Source organism: Taudactylus pleione, unplaced genomic scaffold (assembly GCF_031769625.1).
Source record: "Taudactylus pleione unplaced genomic scaffold, aTauple2 ptg000372l, whole genome shotgun sequence".
NCBI lineage: Eukaryota > Metazoa > Chordata > Amphibia > Anura > Myobatrachidae > Taudactylus > Taudactylus pleione.
Genome location: NW_028284773.1, coordinates 12,120,290 through 12,142,661, shown reverse-complemented (window position 1 = coordinate 12,142,661; position 22,372 = coordinate 12,120,290). Strand labels below are relative to the sequence as shown.

General features: G+C 46.5%; 1 protein-coding gene across 1 annotated transcript in view; it reads right to left on the bottom strand.

Moving 5' to 3' along the window:
* XXYLT1 (xyloside xylosyltransferase 1) overlaps positions 1-17,413 on the bottom strand; it is a 298,751-nt gene extending 281,338 nt beyond the window's left edge. The window contains exon 1 of the mRNA XM_088444743.1: positions 16,828-17,413. Within this exon, the coding sequence (XP_088300869.1) occupies positions 16,828-17,295 (468 nt within the window). The 5' untranslated portion in view covers positions 17,296-17,413. The remainder of the gene's footprint in view (positions 1-16,827) is intronic.
* Positions 17,414-22,372: the final 4,959 nt, after the last annotated feature.

Sequence of the window (22,372 nt, the reverse complement as noted above, 5' to 3'; positions counted from 1 at the left end):
TGATATCCGGTTATACGTGGAACGCACACTGGAGTTTGTTCGGCAAACTCCGGAAGGTATCCTACAGCGCAACACGGAAGTTGTTCTTTTAGGACTTCCTGTCTTGCGCATTAGACTAGAATGCAAGCCGGGAACAACAACAGACTGGAACATGTGGATCTAGCTAAAAGGTTTTTTGATTGATTTATGGTTAGCAGCTGAGTTTAATGTATTGTATTAGTTAGGGTATTTAAGGGGGAGATTCTCCACTTCACACACACATGCTTCTGAAGAAGGACACTTAGGTGTCTGAAACGCATTAAGCCTTGTGTGGCCTCTGACCGGTATTGCTGTATGGGACCTGGGGATTACCTCCTGGTAATGGACGCATGATTTCCGGAATTTGTGCGAACTTGGTCCAAATTCTAACTGGACCCGGGTAGGCGGACACTCGACCCATATCATAAAGACTAGAAAGAGTACATTATATGATTGTATTTATTTGTTACATTGTGAGTGCACGGATTATATTAAACATTTCCCCTTTAAAAAAGGTCTCTGCACTAGAAATTTGTTTTATGTAACAGCCCAATTCCTTTCCATATGGTTTGGAAGGTATACGTTTAGGATGCCGGCGGCCGCAATACCGACCGCCGGCTTCCCGACTCCTCAATCCCGGCTAGGGTTAAATGACAGGCGTCTAAAATCTAGACGCCTGTCATTACCCCTACGCCGGGAGACCGACACCCAGCATCCCGATCAAAGGGATGCCAGGCGCCGCGAGTGGACAGCCGCGGGGGGGGTTAGGTTTAGGGCTCCCAGGGGGGGACTTAGGGTTAGGCACCCCCCCCGGGAGGGTTAAGGTTAGGCTAGGGGGGGTTAGGACGATCGGGATTTCCAGTGCTGTCGGGCTGCTGCTGCCAGGATCTCTTCCTCTGTCGGCCTGACGTTGCCGGGATTCGAACTGCCGGCCATGCGGCCGGCGGTATTACATACCGATTCCATTTGGAAAGTGGGAGATACACCTTATGTCTTCCAGATTTTAAATTCAGCCATTGAAGTATAAATCTACATTCCTAGAAATTGCGGAATTATTACTTTCTGGACAAATATTATCTAGGAACAACCTGGACAGAACATCCACCTTAACAGGGTGATTACTTTCCATTACAAATATATATTTGAACATGTGTATGGTAACAGCGCTTTCGGTGGCATTTTTTTGTATTATGCGTTAGATTAAGACCACCATTCTAACGAAGGACCCTTATCACAGGATTTCCATCAGATAGGACTACATTTAGAGATTGAAAATTACTTTATGGAATTCAGTTAAAGGAGGAATAAACATTTTTATTTATGCATGATCTTATATACAAAATCATTGGTCTGTTTGTCTGTCCATTTATGCATTCAGACACTCCCTGCACCGATTGGGATGAAACCAACGCTAGGTAGTCCAGTTGGATCCTGGCCAGGTTTTAGGGGGTTAAGGAGTCCCGGTCAGAACTCCCATTGGTGTACGCTGAGCAGAACTTTGAACCGGGGAGCCTGTTCTGAGCATTACACTGAATGGATGTGGCCAAAAACGTCACAGCATGGTAACTTTTAATCCCAGAAGACATACTAGGGGATTGAGGTTCCGGTCAGACCTGCCGTTGGTGTACGCTGAGCAGAATTTTGACCCAGAGAGCCTGTTCTGGGTCTTCCACTGGATGGATTTGGACGACATCACATAATAAAATATAATGGGCTATTCAATTGTTGCTTCTGAAGGGTGCAATCAGCTGCCGGCGCACCATTTCAACTCACACCCCCTGGAAGGTGCAAACTGAAATGGGTAAAAAGTGACCTGTTTGAGCGCCCAAATGGCACTTTTTGCGATCGTGACCAGCAATTTGGTTGGGGGTAGCCGTTTTACGTGGCTAAACCAGACCTATGGGTGCGAGCAGCGCAATAACCGGCATCAACTGAATAGCGCCCAAAGATTTCCTGTCACTTTAGATGGGAGATCGGGTGTGCAAAAACAACTGAATACCGCCAAATAACGTGTAGATTTAAACCTGGGCAACGCCGGATACTTCAGTTAGTTGTAAATAATATGAGATATGGTAAGAACTTACCCTTGTTATCTCTATTTCTACGAAGTCCATAGGGTTCCACAGGATACCTTGGGGTATAGGTGATGACGTCAGGCATCGGGCACCATAGAGTTAAGTTTCAGCCTCCCAGGATGCACTAGGGTCCCCCTCCTATACCCCGCCCCCGAGCCAAGGCATCTCAGTTAGGTACCAAGCCATAGGCCGGAGGAGGAGAAGGGGAGGAGGAGAAGGGAGAGAAGGAAGAAAGATCTGAACACACACAAGAATCACATTCTCACCAGAGGGAGACGGAAAAACCGGTGACCAGAGTAAAGCCCATCTGCAGCACAGGTGCGACAGGGCGGGAGTCCTGTGGAACCCTATGGACTTCGTAGAAATAGAGATAACAAGGGTTCTTACCATATCTCATATTTTCTACTTCAGGGTCCATAGGGTATCCACAGGATACCTTGGGGATGTCCCAAAGCAGTATCCTTTAAGGGTGGGGACGCTCCTGTGCTGAAAGGAGAATCCGCCGCCCGAAGGAAGCATCCTGAGAGGCAAAGGTGTCAAACGCGTAATACCTCACAAAGGTATGGACAGAGGACCACGTAGCAGCCTTGCAGATCTGGACTGCAGAGGCACCACGTCGAGCTGCCCACGAAGGACCCACAGACCTAGTGGAATGAGCCTTCACAGAAGGAGGAACCGGCAGGCCTTCATGAAGATAAGCTTCAGAAATAGCCATACGGATCCAGGCTGCCAAAGTTTGCTTTGAAGCAGGCGAACCCTTTTTACGGAAGCCATAGAGGACAAACAAGGCGTCCGACTTCCGAAACGAAGAAGTGCGGTCAACATAAGTCCTTAAGGCCCGCACAACATCCAAAGTGGCCTCACCCACTGAAAGGCCAGGTGAGTTAAAAGCTGGAACAACTATTTCCGCGTTAACATGAAACTGGGAAACAACTTTGGGAAGACATTCAGGACGAGTGCGTAGCACTGCCCTGTTCCCATGAAAAATCAAGAAAGGGGGTCTACAAGAGAGAGCCCCTAAATCAGAAACACGTCTGGCCGAAGCTATGGCCAGAAGGAAAACAGTCTTAGCTGTAAGCCATTTAAGATCCACTGAGCCCAGTGGTTCAAACGGCGGTCCTTGGAGAGCTCTCAGGACCACAGCCAAGTCCCAAGGCGCAACAGGTGGAACAAAAGGCGGCTGAATTCGCAGAACGCCCTGCATAAAGGTGCGTACATCAGGGATTGTAGCAATCCTACGGTAAAACCAAATAGACAGGGCCGAAACCTGCACCTTCAAAGAAGCAAGGCGAAGCCCGTGGTCTAGTCCCGCTTGTAGGAAGGCGAGTACACGAGACAGACGAAACTCCCGCGGTGCATAACCTCTCGGTCGACACCACTGGAAGAACGAATGCCACACGCGATGATATATTATCGCGGAAGACGGTTTCCGAGCTCTTAGCATGGTTCGCACTACAGAGCTGGAAAACCCCCTGGACCTTAACATGGCCGTCTCAACAGCCACGCCCTCAAAGACAGCCGAGTCAGGTGCGGGTGAAGACAAGGACCCTGTGACAGAAGGTCCGGTCGGAGCGGTAACCGCAGAGGACTGTCCACGGACAGACAATGAAGGTCTGAGAACCAGTGCCGTCTGGGCCATGCGGGAGCTATCAACAAGAGCGTCCCTCCTTCCTGTTTGAATTTCCGGATTACCCGTGGTAGAAGGGAAACCGGCGGAAAGAGATAAGCAAACCGGAACATCCACCGGACGGACAGAGCATCCACCAGAGACGCCTCTTCATCTTTTGTGCGAGACCCGTACACCGGCAACTTGTTGTTGTGCCGGGACGCCATGAGGTCGATCTCTGGAAGACACCACCTGTCACCAGCAGTTGAAAAACGTCCGGGTGCAGGGACCATTCCCCCGGATGAACGTCCTGGCGACTGAGAGTCCGCCTCCCAGTTTAGCACTCCCGGGATGAAGACAGCTGATATGGCCGGAAGATTGCGCTCCGCCCATACCAGGATCCGAGACACCTCTACGAGAGCCGCCCGACTTCGGGTTCCTCCTTACCGGTTTATGTAGGCCACGGTGGTAGCATTGTCCGACTGGACCTGCACTGGGTGACCTTGGAGAACCCGATGTGCCTGCTGGAGAGCATTGAAAACCGCTCGGAGTTCCAAGGTGTTTATTGGAAGCTCTGCTTCTGCCGGAGTCCACCTGCCCTGGAAAAAGTGTGGACCCGAGACCGCTCCCCAGCCCCGAAGACTGGCGTCCGTTGTTAACAGGACCCAATTCGCCACCCAGAACGGACGACCCCTGTTGAGATGGGTCGTCTGCAACCACCAGGCTAGAGACAGGCGAACCTCCGGAGTGAGCACCAACGTCTGGGACTTCAGACTCTGAGGCAGTCCATTCCATTTGGACAGGATCAGGTGCTGCAGAGGTCTGGAGTGAAACTGGGCATATTCCACCATGTCGAATACAGACACCATGGAGCCCAGTAACCTCATTGCTGAGTGCAGAGACACCCGGCGGCTCTGCAGACAACTGCTCACCCTCGACTGTAAGGCAGAGATCTTTTCCCCCATCACAAAGATCCTTTGCTGTCCCGAGTCCAATAAGGCTCCGAGATGCAGAATCCGCTGAGACTGGATCAGGGTGGACTTCTGCCAGTTTATCAACCAGCCGTGCCGTTGCAGTAGCGTAATGGTCAGGTCCAAGTGGCGGAGAAGGAGCTCCGGAGATCCTGCCACTAAGAGAAGGTCGTCCAAGTACGGCAACATGCGGACTCCCTGCAGCCGCAGGGAAGCCGCCATGACCGCCATCACCTTGGTGAAAACACGTGGTGCTGTCGCCAGGCCAAAAGGTAACGCCCGGAACTGAAAGTGGTCGCTGCGGATTGCAAACCTGAGGAACTGCTGATGGCGCAAAAGAATAGGGACATGCAGGTAAGCGTCCTGTATGTCCAATGACACCATGTAGTCCCCAGGTTCCAGCGCCAGAATGATGGACCGAAGGGTCTCCATCCGAAACTTCGGCACCTGCAATGACTTGTTGAGAGCCTTGAGGTTGAGAATCGGACGAAACGACCCATTTGGTTTCTGCACCAAAAAGAGATTGGAAGAGAAACCCTGGCCCCTCTGGGAGAATGGAACAGGCACTATAACTCCAGCCGGGAGCATAGTGTGCAAGACCTTCCGCAGCTCCGTGGCTTTGTTCCGGTCTGATGGTAGACCCGTGGTGAAGAATCGAGCTGGGGGTCTGTGCCGGAAGGAGAGGGCATACCCGTGTGAGACCACCTCGAGAACCCAAGTGTCCGTCGTGGTGACCGACCAACACCGAGCGAACTGCAGCAGGTGGCCTCCCACTTTGGGATCCCCCAAAGGGAGGCCCGGACCGTCAGGCCGCAGGGCTTGTCATCTGGCTTAGGGGCCGGACGTCTGGTACTCCAGGCCTGCTTCCGGGGCTTGGCCGGTTTCTTGGGGCCAGCCTGTCGGGGAAAGGACTGTGCTTTAGGCCTACCCTAGGCCCTATAAGGCCGAAAGGACGACGTACCTGAACCGGAAGGAACTGCAGCAGACGGGAGACATGCCGATTTAGCTGCCGCCAGCGTGGCTTCAATTTAGTCCAGGTCCGGACCAAAGAGAACTTCTCCGTTAAAAGGCAACGCTTCCAAACCCTTTTTGGAATCCGCGTCTGCCTTCCAAGATCGCAACCACAATGTGCGACGAGCAGCTACAGCTGCCGAAGAAATTCGAGATGCCAGGGTACTAATATCCAAGGCCACTTTGTTAATATAAGTGGCCGAATCCCGGAGATTGCCGATCAACTCCGTTTGCTCAGCCGAACAGTCGGAATCGAAGGTCGCCTCCAATGTATCAGCCCAGCGCTCCATAGCTCTGGCAACCCAGCAAATGGCCATAGCTGGCTGTGCTTCCCCCCCCCCGCAAGGGAATAGACGGACTTCAGGCAGATCTCGACCTTGCGGTCCGTAGCATCCTTAAGGGAGGACATGGATGGCATGGGTAATGTGGCACTACGGACAAGGCGTGTCACATGAGAATCCACCTGTGGAGGGGACTCCCACTTGGCAAAATAATTGTCCGCAAACGGATACGCCACTGCTAAACGCCTTTGAGGCTGATATCGTTTGCCTGGCTGTTTCCACGCTTCCTCTAGATGGTCAACTAATTGCCCCGAAAGAGGAAACACTGTGGTATCTCCTTTAACATCCTTGAAAAAGGCGTATTTGGACTTTGATACTGGAGGCTCCTCATCCTCAATAACTAAAGCAGTACAGACTGCACGAATAAGGCCAGGTATATACACCTTAGACTTAGCGTTCCTGGTCAGAAAGATCCAGAATCTCCCCATCGTCGGACGTCCCGTCGTCATCCTCATAAGGAGCAGACAGACGCCACCGGCCGCTTGTGAGGCCGCATCACAGACTCCCCTTGCAACACTTCTGACAACTGCTGTACAGAGCTTGTTAACTAATTAACCCACGCAGGCTCATGAGAGACCTGAGGAGGGGAAACAGGCAGACTGTGGGGTACCATCAATTGTCTTGGGAAACCCTGCATGGGTGACGACACCACTGACTGCTGGGACAAACCCATCTGAGTGAAGGCAGGCTGCGGAGCTAACTGGCCCACGAGGGTTGTAAGCGCTTTGGCAAAACAAGCCCAGGGCGTGACCGTAATCGGTCGCTTCAACGAATAACACTGTCGACATAGTCCCTCCGCACTACCGTCCCCCTCCGCTATAGGTACCTTGCATGTAGTACATAAATGCTGGAAAGGAAAATCACTTTCAGACATAATGGTAAGTATGTGACCCCTGTCCCTGATACTCGTTAGTATAGTGTGAGACCACCCTGCAAGCACCGCACCGCAAGGGCTTTAGCAGAAAGAACAGGGACAGTTAAATGCTGACAGATAGAAAATGAAAGTACAGGCAGCAGATGCTAGCATAGGTCACATACAATGCAAAGAAATCAATTCCTGCACTATCATCGCTGATCCTCAACTACACAGACTCAGAGCCTGGTAGGACACAGCGCTGCATACACAGACCTTAATCCAACGGAGGAGAGGTATGCAGGGGGACCCAGACCGCGATGCCACTGTTCATCAGCGTCCAGCAGCGCTCACCATGCTTCTTCCAAAGATGGCCACCGAGGAGCAGAGAGGAGGCCGGCCTGGGGGAGGAGCGCTGACACAGGACCAGTCAGCTAGAGCAGAGAGGGCTGTGTGCAGCGCGGGAGGCGCCGGCTGTGAGACAGGGAAGGCGCGCTCCCCTGGCATGCATTTAACCCCTGGGACGCCGCAGCGCTACCGCTCTGCCGCGGTCCTGCTGTCCCAGGGGGGTAGTGGAAGCGCAGGTTAGAACCTGGCTCCACGCTGCAGCCAGTCCCCAGGGAGCCCCCTGCCTGGGGACTCGGGACCATGCATCACCGCGAGACCCCGCTGCTTACCTGTTGTCCCCCTTGATTCCGGCCATGGTCCTAAACATCTGGAGTCACCGCTAGCTGTGACCCCAGATGCCTACCAGCATCCCCGGATCAGTACCGGCGTTCTGGTACCGGTGGGGGTGTAGGGAAGACAGCATGGATGTCAGGACTGACTGTCCATGCTGTACTTCCAGATGTGCAGCCACAGCTGCATTGAAGAAACTTCAGGGGCTCTTCATGGCCCCCTCTAACAGGTGCATCCGACTCCGGCCGGGCACCAAACTAAACTGAGATGCCTTGGCTCGGGGGCGGGATATAGGAGGGGGACCCTAGTGCATCCTGGGAGGCTGAAACTTAACTATATGGTGCCCGATGCCTGACGTCATCACCTATACCCCAAGGTATCCTGTGGATACCCTATGGACCCTGAAGTAGAAAATCAGTATACTAAAAAAAGTGAAGAGCCCAAACATTACTTTTTTTACTTAATAATGTGACACTGTCAGCAAAATTAAACAAATAGAAGTTTTAAAGAACTAAATAGAGTTTATATACATATTTAGTGAACACCCAGGTAATATTAGAAAGCAGGGCTTGATAGACCACTGGTTTCAGGTCGCCATGCCGCCTATCGTCTGCAGAGGGATGGCCTGCATAAATTGGATGATTTGTACCTCTTCTTCATGCACTACTGGGCTATACAGTGCTCATCGGTGAGTGCATAATGATTACCGGTATAATTTATTCTGCAATTAAATGTGAAAGATATGAAAAAAGTTAACCTAGTTAAAATGTAGATAGTAGTTTTCTGTCTAGTTACTGTAGATAAATTGCACACCAATTAGGTTAAACATTACTAGGCATCAAAATTAATGCAGATATTTTCAAAGGTCAGACATTATCCTAAGCTGTATATGTACATCCAGTTGAATAAGGAGTAAAAAGTAGTTTCCTCATTACTGTTAATTGCAGAACAAAGTTCATTCCATATGGACTTTCTAGCACATGCAGAAGTTACTGGCATATGCAGGCACATAATCTGAAGAGGAGTAAAATATGGGGATAACTTGCTTTAAATTTTGTAAAGTTACTATGGGAAGGATTCAAGAAAACTATTTGTTTATTCAAGTTTCCCTATCTAATGCTAGGTACACAGACATACAACATGCTTAAAAATGAGTGATTTATTTGTTCTGGTAGCCATTTTAAAAATTAATTTCTAGGACTATAAATAAAAATGGATTTTCTTTCGTCAAAGCAGCAGACAAATGTATAAATTGTAACCAATTTTTGGTAGTGAAGGTGTTAGAAGAAACCATGGGCTTGAATAAACCAATCTGTAAACATAAATCAGTGGAAAAAAAATGTAGCCATGTTCTAATAAATTAAAGAGAGAAAACCAAACAGTATGTGAAAACCGTGGATCAATATAATAAATTACTGGTTATTAAATATGGGGAAAAAAAAAGGTAAAAAAAAGATAGTCAGGTGCATAAATATTGGGACATTGACAGAATTTTCAAATTATGGCCTCTATTCACAATGGCTTTGAAATGAAACAAACAAGATGTGCTTGAACTGCAGACTTTCAGATTTAATTTGAGGGTAATTACATCCAAATCAGGTGAACGGTGTAGGAATTACAACGGTTTCTATATGTGCCTCCCACTTTTTAAGGTCCAAAAGTAATCTAACTTTCACTTTTTAATACTTTGTTGCAAATCCTTTGCAGGCAATTACAGCCTGAAGTCTGGAACGCATAGACATCACCAGACGCTGGGTTTCATATCTGGTGATGCTCTGCCAGGCCTCTACTGCAAATGTCTTCAGTTCCTGCTTGTTCTTGGGGCATTTTCCCTTCAGTTTTGTCTTCAACAAGTGAAATACATGCTCAATCGGATTCAGGTCAGGGGATTGACTTGGCCATTGCATTGCATAACATTCCACTTTTTAGCCTTAAGAAACTCTTTGATTGCTTTTGCAGTATGCTTCGGGTCATTGTCCATCTGCACTGTGAAGCGCCGTCCAATGAGTTCTGAAGCATTTGACTGAATATGAGCATATAATATTGCCCGAAACACTTCAGAATTCATTCTGCTGCTTTTGTCAGCAGTCACATCAATAAATACAAGGGAACCAGTTCCATTGGCAGCCATACATGCCCACGCCATGACACCACCACCATGCTTCACTGATGAGGTGGTATGTTTTGGATCATGAGCAGTTCCTTTCCTTCTCCATACTCTTCTCTTCCCATCACTCTGGTACAAGTTGATCTTTGTCTCATCTGTCCATAGGATGTTTTTCCAGAACTGTAGTGGCTTTTTTAGCTGTTTGGCAAACTCTAATCTGGTCTTCCTGTTTTTGAGGTTCACCAATGGTTTACATCTTGTGATGAACCCTCTATATTCACTCTTGTGAAGTCTTCTCTTGTTTGTTGACTTTGACACATATACACCTACCTCCTGGAGAGTGTTCTTCATTTGGCCAACTGTTGTGAAGGGGTTTTTCTTCACCAGGGAAATAATTCTTCTGTCATCCACCACAGTTGTTTTCCGTGGTCTTCCGGGTCTTTTGGTGTTGCTGAGCTCTCCGGTGCGGTCTTTCTTTTTAAGAATGTTCCAAACAGTTTTGGCCACACCTAATGTTTTTGCTATCTCTCTGATGGGTTTGTTTTGATTTTTCAGCCTAATGATGGCTTGCTTCACTGATAGTGACAGCTCTTTGGATCTCATATTGAGAGTCGACAGCAACTGATCCCAAATGCAAATGTCACACCTAGAATCAACTCCAGACCTTTTACCTGCTTAATTGATAATGAAATAACGAGGGAATAGCCCACACCTGTCCATGAAATAGCTTTTGAGTTGATAGTCCCATTACTTTTGGCCCCATAAAAAGTGGGAGGCACATATAGAAACCGTTGTAATTCCTACACCGTTCACCTGATTTGGATGTAATTACCCTCAAATTAAAACTGAAAGTCTGCAGTTAAAGCACATCTTGTTTGTTTCATTTCAAAGCCATTGTGGTGGTGAATAGAGGCCAAAATATGAAAATTCTGTCAATGTCCCAATATTTATGCACCTGACTGTATATAGTATTAGAAAGCTGTTAAGAGCAAAGATTAATGTAACAAATTTGATTGAACCTGTGATTAACCCCATATAATTAGATTGCATAGAGCCAGAAGATTTTATTAGATCTAACTTATTATAACACATTGACTGGAAAAAAAAAAATTTAAAAAGAAAACCTCAAGATATCCAGATACAGTTTAAACTACAAATTACCGTATATACTTGAGTATAAGCCATGTTTTTCAGCACATTTTTTGTGCTGAAAAAGCACCCCCTCGGCTTATACTCGAGTGATGCCCGCATGGTACGCAGCTGAGTAGCGTACCATGCGGGCCGCGGTGCAGAATGTGTCTCTGCACCGCGTGTGTAGCGCTGACCGGACGGAGTTCAGTCAGCACTACACACTGCCAAACACACAGTGCAGACTGTGTCTCTGCACCGCGTGTGTAGCGCTGACCGGACGGAGTTCAGTCAGCACTACACACTGCCAAAACACACAGTGCAGACTGTGTCTCTGCACCGCGTGTGTAGCGCTGACCGGACGGAGTTCGGTCAGCACTACACACTGCCAAAAACACAGCCGCCGAAGCCGGCAGCCGTGTGTTTGCTGTAATCAGCAGCCGATGAGAGTGTCAGACTCTCATCGGCTGCTGCTGCTCCCACTGCGGGAGCCATCTTCCGGCTCCCGCAGTGGGTAATGGGAGAGACGTAGTCATGACGACGTCTCTCCCATAATGCAAAGCGGCCGGAGGATCCAGTAGCAGCGTCGGGACCAGGAGCGGGGTTTCAGGTAAGTGGTGTATATATATATATATATATATATATATATATATATATATATATATATATATATATATATATATATATATATATATATATATATATATATAACATCTCTCTACTGGGGTCACTACCGGGGGGGGATTAATACTGCTGGGGGCACTACCAGGGGGGGGGGATTAATACTGGTGGCACTACCGGGGGGGGGATATTACTACTGGGGGCACTACCGGGGGGGGGGATATTACTACTGGGGGCACTACCAGGGGGGTATATTACTACTGGGGGCACTACCAGGGGGGATATTACTACTGGGGGCACAACCAAGGGGGGATATTACTACTGGGGGCACAACCAAGGGGGGATATTACTACTGGGGGCACTACCAAAGGGGGAATATTACTACTGGGAGCACTACCAAAGGGGGAATATTACTACTGGGGGCACTACCAAAGGGGGAATATTACTACTGGGGGCACTACCAGGGGGGGAATATTACTACTGGGGGCACTACCAGGTGGGTATTACTACTGGGAGCACTACCAGGGGGGGAATATTACTACTGGGGGCAGTACCAGGGGAGGGATTACTACCAGTAGCTGCTGCATTTCCCACCCTAGGCTTATACTCGAGTCAATACGTTTTCCCAAATTTTTGTGGTAAAATTACGTACCTCAGCTTATATTCGGGTCGACTTATACTCGAGTATATACGGTAGTATTGGTTATAAATGTAAAGAAAGTTGCCTGCAATAAAGGACAGAAAATGTATTAATAGGAGATGTGTGCAGATACCAGTACAGCTGTGAAAAATTTTGTACATATAATTTATCGTTATGTACCAAAGAGAACAATGAGCAGAGATATGCGTTCTGTAATGCAGGCAGCTCTGAATGGCTCCACCATAGCATTCAGAGCTAGGATTTTTTGGCCTGATGCTGATCACTCAGGAGGGCACATTTTATTTTTGAAGGGCAAAATTCTGGACAGGTCACTAAAACTGAAGTAAACAGTATTTTATTGTATAAATTGCCTACTGCTTATTATTTAAGCTTTGTTTTGTATTTATTAATTCTGCACTAAAGCACATCTTGTATATAAACATTCCCTTTAAATAACAATAACATTTCTGATACTAATAAACACAATTATTTACTGTCCTTTCTGCACATAGGACCCTCACTGAGTACGCACCAGTATGTGGTGACAGATCTGATATACAGTTATGCCGCCTGTTCACTGTTATGGCTTCTGACGCTGAAGGAGTGGCGGTGGCACTACCACCTGAATAATCTGGAGAGGACTTCTAGGTCGTAGCTGGAGGAGCTACTTCTTGCCTTTAAACCCACACACACAAGATAGTGGGACTGCAAGGGAAACGTGTTATCCGGCACCAGAGGAGCAGCAGTAGCTACCAGTCAGAAGCTCAGGCCCCATATAGCAGGGGGAGGGCTTATGGTTCACTATCACTGTAGGACAACTATGGAGGGGGAAAATACGAGTATTTTATGCCTTGTTAGTCAAAGGACCGCTTTGCCTCCGTCTGCTGTGGGAGAGTTATGGTTGGCCACACGCAGCGGCCAACCATATATCTATCAATCTGTAAAAGGACAGGGCACAGCTTTAAGTTTATAAAAAAAGGCAGGGTGCAGCACACTGCTGAAATGACCTAGAGTGAACACTACACCATATATAACTATGGCACAGTTATTAGATACAATGATGAGAATGTGTACTTGCTGTGTTAGATCCTGCGCCAATTTCACTAGCAGCCTATATCTGCTGTTCCTTACGCACAAAGTGTGAGGGGCCAGGGACATTAGTTAAGGTTAAGGGCATATTGTAAATAATGTTTATTTTCATTTCGGATTGATGTCTGAGCACATGAAGGTGGGAGCCTGTCAGCAGCGCTAATCTCCTCAGCTGCTTTTGCACTGCGGGTGAGTTTTCTCTCACCAACTTCTGCACAGAGCCTGGTTCAAAGATTTTCGCAAAGCCAATATTTACGCAGATCGATCGAAAGTTGCACTCGCAGCGATTGCATTGCGATTACACTCGTAGAGAGGACCACGTGGACAATGAGTGACAGGTAGTCGGCATTTGGAGTGGTAACAGATGGGGAAGGGGTTGTTATAAAAGCACAGGTGTGTCGGACACTTTAAACGCCATTTCATGAGGTTGCATAAATTAGCCATTGCAATTTCCTTCACAGCATGAGGGCCCTCTGTGTGTCAGGGGAGCTGCAGTGTTTGCAGCTGGTCAGACTTGACTTGCATGCTGCCTACTGTGCGTCAATAGTACCGATGTTTACACTGTTGCACATCGCACGGACATGAGAAGGCAGCAGTTGACGTTCCTATTATGCTTGGCTGTGCTGTGGAAGACATTAGCATATTTTAGCAACTGCGATCCATGAGAGAACGCAGTTGCGATTGCATTATCTCTCGGAATTAGGCCCAGAGTTTCTTAGTTGATGCCATGGAAAACACTTTCTGCTTTATTAGTTTATGTACCCATACCTTCTGTATGTTACAAGTTCATTGGTTAGAGCTGGGTGCACAACCTTTTAACATAGCAACACCGCGTCTAAAATTTTGTCCCTCAAAATTTAAATATGCCCTCCTCACTGATCAGTGCCCTGCACCTAGAGTGAACGCTACTAGCTGGCTTTTAATAATAAAAAAAAAGTAGTAATATCTGGTAAAATGTTTGAGGAAAGACATAGGCCTATGTCAGCAAACCAAAAGCCACATGCAGGACACGAAAGATCAGAGCAGTCAGAGGACAGCAAATAGTAAGGCTAATTCAGTGTTATTAGGAGCAAAGAAAGGGAAAAAAAAAAAAAAGGAGCATTTGTACCTTGGCAAAATAATGTTGCACTGCAGGAGTAGACAGATTTAGAATTGGGATGGGGTATGCGCTACCTTCTTTCTAAAGACCCCCATACACGGGGCAATTTTTCACACGATATGACGGTTTTCAACTTATCGTAACAACCAAAAGTAGAGTTTTCATACAAGATTACGATGCGCGTCCCCAGGGTCGTGTATCGGCATCGTAGATCAGGTGGTTTTGCAGAAAGATTGCGACCTATTGTGTATGATTTGACACACATTGTACGAGCTTTTGCAGCAGTACGATGTCCCTGGACACTCCCCTCCTCCATTTTGTGACAGACAATGGTGGAGAAGACAGCAGGATTCAGCGATGCATCATGTGTGTATTTGCTGCATACGATTTACAATCGTTTAAGATACATTGGATCGTATGGTCATTTGGACAATCACACTTTTCTAAACGCAAATCGTACAGAATGTCAAGTGTAGAATTTTCAAGGGAAATCGTATGTGCCATCGAATATGATACAATCCGATATAAATCGCCCCGTGTATGGGGGCATTTAGTTTCAGTGAAAACACATTCTCTAACAACCCCCCTCCCAGAGGGTCACCAGGGCGGTGGTGCTGGAATCCTTCTATCCTCCTGTTACTCCTTCTGTCTCATACCCTCAGAACCAGCCCTTTCATGCTCTACATTAGAGGTACATTAGAGATTCATGCCATTCGTCTCGACCTTGACAACTTTGCTGTCTTCAGATCTTCCCACCCTGATCTTGGGGGACTTCAATTTTGCCATCAACATCCCCCCAGAATCCTCTGCCTCTAAACTCCTTACATTCACAACATAATTTGGTCTATCCCAATGGAACTCCTCACCCTCTCATGTGAGTGTACACTCACTTGATCTGGTTTTCACTTACTGTTGTGATATTTTTCAATACACCAATTCACCATTCCCCCTCTCTAACCATAAAATGTTCTCTTAACTTATCCCTCACTCCTTCTCCACCTCAAACACACTTCGACTAACGGTAGGTGTCCCCCAAGCTCCTGTTCTTGGACCTCTCCTATTCTCCCTCTATACATCCCGTTTAGGTGAGCTCATCAGCTCTTTTGGCCTCCAATATCTCTATGCTGATGACACTCAGATCTACCTCACCTCCATTTACATCTCGCCCTACCTCCAACTGTCTCCCTGCTATTTGTTAATGGATGTCCCAGCGCTTTCTTAAAATTAACATGTCTAAGACTGAGCTGATCATCTTCCCTCCCGAATAACCACAACTTCAACAATTTATTTATCGATTGACAACACAATCATCTCCTCTATCCCCAAGTGCGCTGTCCTGGAGTTATCCTGGAATCCTCCCTCTCCTTCAAGCCAACATTCAGTACCTCTGACACTCCTCCTGCTTCTATCTCAGAAAGACTCCCAAGATCAAACCCTCTCTCACCTTGAAGGCAACTAAGACCCTCATCCACTCGCTGGTCATCTCCAATGTGGACTACAGTAACCTTTACCTATCTCGCCTCCTTGACTCCCACTCCATTATGTCCTCAATGCCGCTGCCCTAGCTCATCTTCCTCTCCAAATGATCTACATTTGCCACCCCCTCTCCTACAAGACCTACACTGACCCCCCCTTCCGAACCCAATTCAAGATTCTCACATTACTTAAACTTAAACTATAATCTACTCCATACACCCTACTATTGCAACTAACCCTTGGTTTCTGCCACCCTGCTTCTTATTTGAGTATTATGACCACTAATGCAGCAATCTTTATTAACCATGTCATTGTACTGCAATATTTTTTTCTGTAAGTCACTATTTTCTTGTTTTGCTCATTCTGTATCTGTACTTTGTTAAGTGCTGCAGAACGTGTTGCGCCATATAAAGAAAAGGATGATAAAAATAATATCAGGTTTATGACCCACGATCAGCCGTTTAAAATATATTATTTTAGTTACTTTACTACTGTCTACTTAGGTATATTAGAATATTAGAGGTGAAGAGACGGGAGAGGATGAAGAGGTTATCTAGTCGTATTTTACAAGAAAATATTACTTTTTAATGGATGATGGTGTTATGACCTAGGGATCATAGCAACAATGTTATTTTAAATGTTGGTAGTCTACTTAGTGAACCGTTTTGTGGAAAAGTGCTATGTCCAATTCTTCAGTCAGCTTTTAGTACCTAATTATCTTTAAATCTAAATAGCTCAATTTCTTCTAAATATGACAAAATACCTTCGTACACTCGCCTCATCAATAAATGATTACTTCCCCTGTGGCTCCCACAGCAGTGTACACAAGTTACTTCCTTGAATGCCCAACGCCATGTTCAAGGAAACCTTTCAGAGAGTTGTGGGTGCTAGAAGTGAGATTAAGAAACGCAAACCTACTTTCACCAATGTAGGCTTCTCCATGCTACACCTGTATGTGATTCCCACTGCCTACCAGAGAGACGTTATGGGAGTCATTTGCTACATAAAGTCGCACTTACGATTGGCACCATTTATCATATGCAAAAAGTTTTAAAACTTATTACTTATGGTAAAGCTCGTTGCTAAATTTGCCCCACAATTACGTGAAACCCACCTTATACTTGAAGCTGGCCCCCTGCAGCAGGTCCCTTAGCATAGTTTTGCCAATCTCCTTGCTGGGCTCGTCAGACACAAAGTGCAGGCTGAGCACCTCATTACTCTCAAACTTGCCATACTTCACCAAGGAGCTGAGAGCCACCTGGAACTTGTCCCCCAACCCGGGACTCCTGTCCACCTTAGTGAACATCATTAGCAGGTGATAGTCCAGCACCCCGCGGCTCTCCAGGGTCTTGCTCTTCCCTTCACTGAGCTTCAGCTCCGATGAAGAGGAGGACAGGTCCGACTCTGGGATCATACTGTGGGCAGCGCTGTTCTGCTTCATCCGCCTAGTGGTGCTGGAGAAATTCTCCTTCCCAGAACACAGGTAATAGAAGGCGAACACAGCCAGGGCTGCCACGAAGAGCAGGAAGGCTTGGTAGGACCTCATGGCGATGATCCTGCCCTGCAGCTGCCCGTTACTCATGCTCAGCCTCGTGCCAGGCGCCTTCTCTCGCGCATTGCAATTTGCCAGGACTTTGCCGTGCTACAGGGGGAAGCCATACTGGATGTGCAGGAAAGATCATGTGATCCAAATGACAAGCAGCCAATCACTAATAAGCCCTCCTTTCTCCAACCACATCGGGAGAACCGGATTGGTCACGGCTTAATCTTGAATCAGTCATGTTGTGGCTGGCAGAGTCTCAGATTTGCTGGTTTTTATTCTCAGACACAGTCAGTATATTCACAGGCAAAAGCAAAGTACTGAGATGAGGCACGTCGTATGCTATAGATATTAGTTACATACGTGACGACTATTATCAAGGTTATGTCCTTTTTTATTTAGGATTAAAAACGGCTCAACTGTATGGTACATGGCAGTGCTATGCTACGAATTTATTTGTCAGAACACAAAATATGCGTGCTCTTTGGTGCACTCTTTGAAGATACACAGATGAAATACAAAAACAAGTAATTATACATTTAAAATGGATCATGTGCAGATTGTTAGAAATCATTTGAAGATAGTGAAATATGAGATCATTTGACCTTGAAGCATTGCTTCCTAGAATTCATCAATTTAGCATTGTGCCCAAGGGGGGTCGACTCAGTGAAAAGCTTAATTCCTGCTTTAGGTGTAATGTCACAAGTAATATCTGCCCTCATAATATAACAAAGGTGGTGTACAGATGTTCCTGTGGTAATTAGCGCAGGGTCAGAAGGAGGCCTGTGTTGTAATGACCCCACTCCTGTGGACATAAAGCTTTATTAGAAATAATACCCTGTGTGGTGCAGAAAATTACAATGTTTTTCAGTTTAGCCATGAGATTTAAATCGCCAATTTATTTTTAGACAAAGGTTGTTTTTTGTTTTACCTTAGCATGATTTAAGTCTCACAATTAAATTGCTGACACATCGGCACTTTCCACAACCATCAGGCTATTACACAGCATGCTGCCTGGGGGCAAGCTGAGCTGTAAAAATAAAGCTGGGTACCCACTAGACCACAGGTTCTGAAGCTCAGTCCTCAGGACCCCAAACAGTGCATGTTTTCCAGGTCTTCTCACAGAGAGCCTGATTCAGCAAGGAATGCAAGTGAGAGATCACACGTATTTGACCGATGTTTTTTTGCATATGCATCAACTGCGTGTGCGCGGGTAATGGTACGCAGACTACACGCAGTGTGTACACAGACCCTTCCAATACTGATTGACAGGAAGTGCCGTTTGTGGGTGGTGACGGGGGGTGGTCAGGCGAACGCAGGCATGCCTATGCATTGGGATGCCGTTATAGGGGTGTGCATAATTAAGGCAGTACGCAGCTAGACGACTCGATGCATGCAGGAAGTGGGCAAAATCCTGCACGACATCAGGTCAACCTCTATTGTGCGTATGGTTCTTGATGTTTCTGCTGTCTTGCGGACAACCCAGGCTTTGAGTAAAGGGAAGTGGGCAGCATTGTGTACTGCTGGGCGTCTGCATCTTATGCTGTGGTTGCCATGCGTATGTATTGATTAGCATATATACGCAGCGGACGTGCGCATACTTGCATTCCTTGCTGAATCAGGCCCAGAATCACAAGTGCAATAAATATCTCCACCTGTGGATCTTTAAAAATGTGTCTGTGAGTAATGACTACACCTGTGCACCGGCTAGGTGACCTGCAAAACGTGAACTTTGTGGGTCCTGAGGACAGAGTTTGAGAACCACTGCACTAGGCGATAAACTTGATGATTTTAGCCAAATTGGAACAATAAGTCATCCACATCGTCTAGTGTGTACGCACTATTGCGCACTCTCATGCGTTGTTCATTACATCTTCAGATCGGCCTGCAGTGCAGGCCATCTGAAGATATCGCATGTGGTGCAGTGCATATTAATGAAGGATGGAACGACACATCATTACGTTGTTCATTAAATCTTCTAGTGTGTACCGACAATTTTGCATGGTCTGGAGATGGTCATCAGTGTGGTTACTATCGATGCGGACATAGCAAGTTGCCATCAATGTTTACCCACAATGCAATGGATAACAATCGATGGTTTTAGCAACCAATGGTCATCCCTGTTCTTTGACTGACTGGCCCGTAGTGTGTACCCAGCTTAAGCAAAATACAAGTCTGGGGCCACCACCGGTCCCTATATAAGTATAGTTTTACCATGTTTTTCTTAGGATATTCCACTCAATTATCATTTAAGATCCAGTGGTTGCACTACATATTTTTCAGTTAAGTAAAGAAAACCTCCTCTTTGCATTTAACTGACAAATTTATTCCTTGCAAAACTGGTCAGAAATAGTTTTTTTTTTTTAAATAGTTTCAAAAGTATTGTTAGACATGTATTTAAATCTATTATTGAAAATAAAGGGACTTGTGTACTTTACGGACTCATTACAGAGAGAACCCAATGAATGTTTTAAATGGTACTTCTGTACACAAGTGCTGAAAGTTGTCCCCACCTAAAGAAGAAAGTTGTCCGCTCGCCACAAGGTTACATTCCTCCTCTATGCCCACTTGGATGGTAGGGAATGACGCTGGACACTGGCTGATGACGTCAGGGTCCTCTCCGTGAAGGGGATTTAGACACTACCATGATTGATGATAATAATAATAATGAATGTAGGACACTTGGGTTCTCTCTGCAATGAGTCCGTAAAGTACACAAGTACCAAACTAAATATGCATAAGGGGAAGTAATTTTATAATGGAGGCCTATGGACACAGAGAGGTGCGAGACGCACCACCCTATGTTTATAGGCCCCCATTATAAAATAACTTCCCATCCCCCATTGGCAATAGACCCCCCAGTGGTCATAAATCCTAATAACAATACCCCCCTCCACACTCCTCTAGTAGTAAAAATCCATGTTTTATCAACTTTGAAAAAGCCTGTTTTTGCACACACCCCCTCCCCCTGTGACTAGTGTATTTTTTTTCATTAATATTATTTTAAACCATCCCCTCCAGCATCATATTGCTTAACTTTACCCTACCCCTACCAGATTCCCCCTCAGAGATTACACCCCCCACATATGCAGGGAGCAGCATGTGTCAGGGGGAACCGGTTAGGGCCACAACTAGGGGGGGGGACCCTGAGGGAGCTATGTGACATGGGTATGTCCCTTCCACCGCAGAGTGACATAGACAGGAGGAAACTATATGATATGGAGTCTGTTGCTCCCATCGCAGGGTGACAAAGACAGGAGGGAGTAATGGGACAGGTATCCGTCCCTCCCACAGTAAGGTGTCACAGACAGGAGATAGTTACAGTATATGACTATCTCTGTCACCACAGAGTGACAGAGGTTAGAGACAGTTATGGGACCCTTCCTTCTAGTTTACTTTTAGTCTTAACTGTATATTAGAGTGTATTCCAGCTGACACCTGTCAGAATAGTCCAGCCACTGACAGATGTTGGCATTTAACAGAGCTGGACTGCAGTAAAGTGCTGCTGTATTCTGTGCTGAATTTTCGATGTAGAAATGTGTATCCCAGAGGACGGCCGAGTGAGCGTGACTCTTTTCTGATGAACTGTCATCGGATATGTTTCATTCATTTTCATTCTAGAAAAATTCTGAGTAAAAGCCCCAACACCTTCCTAAGCTTCTTTATAGGCAAAATGCTTTGCAGTACCACCGTAATGTGCCACTGCAACAAACAAGACATGAAATCCAAACATCGCCTAAACCCCTAAATAGGCACTGAGGGCCTGAATCAGGTGTGTACGCAAATGCGATCCCAGCTGCGAAAATATGCTAATGAGCCACTTGCTGTCCCGTGCTTAGAAGCGCCCACTGAAAGCATCTCACAACCACCGTTCACGCACAAAACCGGAAACATTAAAAGCAGATGAGGCAGTCATTAGCCTTCTGAGAAAGTCTAAGCTGTTGCTGAAATAGCTGGTCTCCAAACAACGCAGTGGCTAATTTATGAATGTCCAGATAACAGTGTTTAAAAAACCTAAATACGTCTGTGTTTCTCTAGAGTCCCCCATTACCTCCCCCAAATGCTGACTACCTGTAACTTACTTTGCGAGTGAATCCTTTGTGAGAATATAATCGCAATTTAATTGCTGCGTGTACGCAGTGCGACACACACATGAGCAATGGCTAACAATCGCTCAATCTGAGTAAATATCGGGAATGTGGACAATGGGCCTGATTCAGAGCCGCTCGCAAGCTCGTTCGCTCCGAGCGATGTTCGCACATCTGCGCATGCGTATGGGTCATAATGCGCATGCGCCAACCAGTCAGTGCGGTCGGAAATCGAGCGCTCGCACAATAGCGAGTGCCTGCTAATTTGAGTGACAGGATGAGGCGTTTGTGGGTGGTAACAGGGGAAGGTGCTTGAAAACGGGGAGTGGAGATCCGAAACGCAGGCATGCCAAACGGTCAAAACGGGCGTTTTAAGGGTGTGCATAATTAACAAAGCAGCGTCATCGACAATGTCACTTGGTTGTTTCTTAGCATGAACTGTTCGCATGATTCCGGTAGGAAAATCCTACTACAAGCACTGCGAGCAGTTCAGACGCCTTTCGATGTACTCGATTAATCAAATAAATAGCGGAGATAACGTAGGATGGGAGCGGCCAGGGGGCGTCTTTACAAAATAGCGAGCGCATGTTTCGTTCGCTCGCTCGCTCAGACATAGAGGCGTCAACAGACCGCAAAGAGCGAGCGCTCAATTTAAATATCCGGCCCCTTTTTCTGAACGAGCGAGTGCAAATAGCGTCCGGCTCTAAATCAGGCCCAATGTCTGATGGTAATTACAATTTTGAAAGGGTGGCAGTTACAAATATTTAATATACATGCTCCAGCAGTAACTGATAGAAAAATATAATTTTTTAAATGTATGGGATATATTTACTATCTTTCGGGTTTGCAAAGCCTAATTGGCAGCTTTGACTGATGGATTTTAAAGAACAATAGTAATTAAGGCTAAACCACGCTGACTAAGCATTCATTACCATTTCCATTTAAAATCCTTCGGTCAAGGCAGCCGATCATCGGAGGCTTTGTAAACCTGACATTTCATAAATCTACCCCTAAGTTTTTTTCTACAGGCT